Genomic DNA, 5171 nt, shown 5'->3' on the forward strand with positions numbered 1-5171 from the left:
CTCTGACCCTTCCTCCCCTGTGATCTTGGTCATTTAACCCATATGGCACTTTTTCCCCAAGGGCAGAAGGGCAGGGGAGGGGGGTCCTCTCCAAAGGATTTTGTAAAGCCTAGTTAACATTGTAAAGTGTGCTGAAGCGCATGATTATATTTGTTACTGAATATGATTCATACGTTTGACTTCAGTACACCTTATCACTCCTGTTACTGTTTCTGAGAGATCCTTCATCTTATTGTTTCTCCGGTTCTTTTTTAGTTCTCTCATTTCCTGAAAACTGCTTTCTGTATTCAGTGACTGAATCTGCCAGCAGTAGCTTATGAAGTGGGCTTTGTGGGTGCAGATGCGATACAGAGTCCTTCACTTGTATCTAGCTTCGGCATTTAGTATTGCACTAGGCTTAAGTTCTAGCTGATACCTGCTCAGAATAATCCCACTAGCATTAGCAAATTTAGTTTTGCACCAGCATGACTGAGAGCAGATTCTGGCTCTGTTTACTCTGGGCAGGTGCCTCAAGCATAAGTCAAAGTGAGCATCCCCTTGGCCTGCTCCAAGGATTCTCTAGCCACGCCAGCGTTGCCACAGACAGCACCAAGTTCCCCACATGTATGGCAAGGTGTAGTCTTATGTATTTGGTGACTGGCACTTTTGCTTGCATTTCCTGGAGTAGAGCCAGATCCTGCTGTTACTGAAAGTCAGGAACTAAATTTCCATTTTCTGCCATGAGCAATGACCAACCCCAGTGCATCTCCTTGGGATTTCACACCCTGAAAAGGTAATGCCTTTTGTTCCACTGAAAATATCACCTAAGGCCTGGTGCTGCTGTCTTTGACTTCCCAGATTTTAACAAAATCATTACATTAACCTGAAGGTGATTTTTTTTATCTCCCCATTCAAGTAATGACTATGGCTTGTTCATATTGCTTTTGTCTCATAAGAAGGGAAATTCTGATTCTTGCAGTGGTCGGCATATTTGCTAAATTAGTGGCCATCTCAACACCAGATTAACACCATGGAACATAATCTTGAGCCTAGAAATTTGGAAATGTCACAATCCCTTCCACTGCAACAAGGGCTAGGTTTTTTTGTTGCTCTTGCTGTTTGTTTCTTACGACCTAGCGGAGAAACAAGAACAGTGGTTTCATTTCTTCTTTCCGTTGCTATGGAAAGGTAAAAAATTAATTTGTCGATTGCAGTTTTGGAATCTTAGCGTGCCCTTAGAAGACACCACCAATTAGCACATTCTTGCGTCTCTACAGGAGATTTCTTACTTTGAAAAATAAGTGTTATTCTGTAAACCTCCAGAAGATCCACAGTAAAACAAACGGTATCCAGACAGGGCAATTCACGTGTTTCTGCATGTAAGCCTCCATTGATGAGTAATCTGGTACAATGGTAACTGTAGCTAATTGTTACAAGTGTAGTATAATTAATATTCTTGGTACTCTAGGAATTGAGGCATAGATAGTGCTCATAAACAACTTCTGCCATGATCAAAAGTTCTTGCCAATTCCCCCTACACACACACACAGTGCCACTGCTAACTTATGAATGTTCATTAAGTTTAACTTTGTTGTTCAAGCTTTGACATCCCCAAATCAGTACCAGGTTCCTTACTCAAACTTTGGCAAAAGCAAGACAATGGTTTAAATGAGGTTTTTTTCTCTTTTCCAAACTTTCTCTGATGTCTGCACATCTGTACTGGGGAGAAAGCTCATGACTCACACCCTGCCTGAGAGAGGCCAACATGTTTGGTTTACAAACCTGAATTAGTTTGAAAAAAAACTGATTTCACCATTTGTTGCTCAAATCCCAGACTGTTGTCTTAGCCATCACCCAAAAACTTCTTGTTTCTTCTGTTCAGTTTAAAAAAGTACTGAAACCATCTCTTCAGCAACTCAACAGATATTCCTCAGGTGATGGATACTGTAAATGTCCCTGTAGCTCATTACCAACATTTCTTTGCAGAAATTAAGCCTCTTAGCTCTTTCAGCATGCGTGTGACATTTTAGAAAATGTTAGTGTGGGATGAATTCTCCCCAATACATATATGTAATATATCTATCTATCTATCTATATCTATCTATACATCTCTATGGATATACATAGATAGATATAAAATATTTGGCAAAGAGATATATACTTGACTATGTATCTTTGAAGTATCTAACCTATCTTGGTGTGGTTAGAATAGGATCCTACTATGTATTTCAGAATCTCATGACCAGAACCTCAGTTAAAATATTTCACATAAATCTTTCCAGCCCAAGCGACAATAATGAAATAAAAAAATGCCTAGCTCATTAATAACATAAAAATAACCTTCCTGATAAGAGTGTAGCCTGCAAATGAGTGCATTATTAATCAAGTAACCATGTTAAGAAACTGCTCTGCCAACTGAAATCAGTGATCTCATCATTATCAGAAGAGCAATTTTCTAAATGAAAATTTAGGTTTAGCAGACAGAAAAAGAATTGTGCTATTTAAGTCTGTCACCCATCATGAACTTAAGTCTTCTTAAAAATAGCTTTAGTCATTTTTATTGGTATAAGTACCTAAAAAGAGATCCAACAGCAAATAAGAATTCTGTGCTTCTCCACGACATCCTCAACTGTGAATTATACTCAGACACGAGACATGCAATCTTGTATGTACACAAATTATTTGTCAGCAAAGCACTGTTCTGCCATTCCGAAACAATTTCATACAGGAAAAAATTCCAATATTTTATTAAAGAACAGTCAAAATGTACAAGTATTACCCAGTTTGGTAGATAACTTCCTATAAAGTCAGTAAAATATGAATTCCAATCTAGTTTTAAAAACTGCTATAGCTGATCAAGTTGATAGTTTAAAACCACACAATTTCACAAATATTACCAAATGAGTAGTGCAACAAGAAAACTGAAATTAGTTCTAGACCGTGTTTGCATTTCAAGCAAAAAAGTCAAGTCACTGCTTTAATACTTCAATCACTTGAGAACGTCACAACCCAGTAGCTCCCAACAAGAACCGACTTCTTATCATAATTAGGGATTTTGTCTTCTTGTTCTTCCCTTAAATCAAATAACAAAACAACACCTCTTGAGGTCATCAAAAAATAACTTTAGTATAAAATTTTGTCTTGGCCTTTATCAAATCTTAGATGAATAAAATTGTTAAGCCTTTATCAAAACAGACAGGAATAGAAAAAAAAAAGAAAGAAAAATCACCATGACCTTATATCCAAATCTGTTGGAATCACACCTACAAATGTCAGAAGCAAGACCAGAAACGTGGAGCCCTGTTTTTGTTTTCAGAAACCACACAAAACACAAAGACAGCTTCTTACAGCCTAAGGTGGGGGGCGGAGGGGGTGTTCTGTTTATGTGAGCCTCCCCGTGGACAGCGATTTGAGAAGAGCATAGGCAAAGTATAGAAAAATAAATAAGACAACTTCGTACAGCCTAAGGTGTGGGGGGTTGGGGAGGATGGTCTGAAAAGTGTCCCCGCAGGCAGCTCTCCCAGGATCATATGCAGAAATAGGGAAAACGACCCTTTAAAAAACAGACAAGTAAACCCATAAATAAATAGAAGAAGAAAGAAAGGAAAGCCACCCTACATCCCAAAGCTCTTGAGATCGCACAGTATGGTGCCCTGGGCGCTCTGTATGCTTTGGCAGCAAGGGAAGTGGGCTCGGAGGCAGACCCGCAGCTCCTTGTTGAAAATGAAGCACAGGAAGGGGTTGACTCCGGCCTGGGCGAACGTCATCCAGACCGAGGCGGTCAGGTAGACCTGGGGGATGGTGCTGGCCTTGATGAAGACCCGCAGGTAGCAGGCCACGATGTAGGGGGACCAGAGGAGCAGGAAGAGCAAGGTGATCATGTAGAACATCTTGCAGAGCCTCTTCTCCATCTTGAACTCCTCCAGCACCAGCAGCCGCTTGATCTGGCTGTGCGTGGCCTGCCGGATGCCCACCAGGGTGGGCGGCGTGGGGCCCCTGCCGAAGCCGGCCGTCCAGTTGGCCGCCGCTTGCCCGGTGGCGCCAGGCCCGTGGAAAGTCCAGTTCTGGCTGATGGCGGGGACCAGCTGGGCCGGCTTCATCTTGCGGTGGCCGTGGATGAAGAAGAGGAGCTTCCCATAGACCAGGTGGGTGGCGGCGATGACGGCGGCCAGCATGAGCATGAAGCCCAGCGTGTCGTTGGCCTTGACGTAGCGGTGCTCGAAGATGCACTGCTCCTCCTCCCGGATGAACTTGTAGGTGCCCACGTCGAAGACGGGCGGGAAGGCCATGGCCATGGACAGCGTCCACACCATGCACACCACGGCCAGGCAGGTCCAGCCCGTCAGGCGCTTGGCGTAGAAGCGGTGGTGGGCGATGGCCATGTAGCGCGTGACGCCCACGCAGAAGAGCAGGAAGGCGGCGTGGAAGCAGAAGAGCACGGCCAGGAAGGCCAGCACCTTGCAGCTGAGCGGCCCGTGCGGCCAGGCGCCGGCCCCGCTGCGCACGGACAGCATGACGAAGGGGAAGCAGGCCAGCGAGCGCAGCCCGTCGGCCAGGCACAGGTCCAGCAGCAGGTAGTACGGCGCGCGGTGCAGCTGGCGGTCCTTGAGGATGAGCCAGGCGAACAGCACGTTGCCCGCCAGGCTCACGCACAGGATCAGCCCCAGCGTGGCCAGCTTCAGGCCCGGCGCGCTCAGCAGGCCGCCGGGGCTGGGCAGGTGCGGGCTGCTGCTGCTGCCGCCGCCGCCGCCGCCGCCGCCGCCGCTGCCCGGCAGCTCGCTGGCGTTCGCCATGAGGGGGGCGGTCAGCGCCGCCGCGGCCCCGGCCCCGGCCCCGGCCCCGGCGCCGCCCGCGCAGCCATGCACCCGCCCTGCCCGCGATGCTGCGGCCGCGCCGGCCCGGCCGGGCCCCGATGGCTGGCGGCGCTGGGCAGCGGCCGGGTTTCCGGAGAGCCGAGCCTGCGCACAGCGCCGGGACCGCCCCGTCGGGGGCAGGCGGGGTGAGGCCGCCCGGCTGCGGCGCCCAGGGTGCCCCGCACCGCGCCGCGCCGCGCCTCACGGGGGGCGGGCGGGCCGCAGGTTTCCTCACACAAAGACGAATGAAAGCAGGGACGGGGTGGGGGGGGGCAAAGGTTCATGATAAGAGTGCCGAGGGAAGCAGTGGCGGCCTGAGGCGAGGGCAAACCGGGCACC

The 5171-nt window shown here is 48.0% G+C and overlaps 1 protein-coding gene across 1 annotated transcript; it reads right to left on the reverse strand.

The window, feature by feature from the left end:
• Positions 1-2710: 2710 nt before the first annotated feature.
• GPR27 (G protein-coupled receptor 27) lies at positions 2711-4921 on the reverse strand. Its single transcript, XM_090021783.1, has one exon. The coding sequence runs from the start codon at positions 4770-4772 to the stop codon at positions 3594-3596; it is 1179 nt and encodes a 392-aa protein (XP_089877909.1). The 5' UTR covers positions 4773-4921; the 3' UTR covers positions 2711-3593.
• Positions 4922-5171: the final 250 nt, after the last annotated feature.

This window comes from Crocodylus siamensis, chromosome 11 (assembly GCF_052110815.1).
Source record: "Crocodylus siamensis isolate JL-2025a chromosome 11, ASM5211081v1, whole genome shotgun sequence".
Taxonomy (NCBI): domain Eukaryota; kingdom Metazoa; phylum Chordata; order Crocodylia; family Crocodylidae; genus Crocodylus; species Crocodylus siamensis.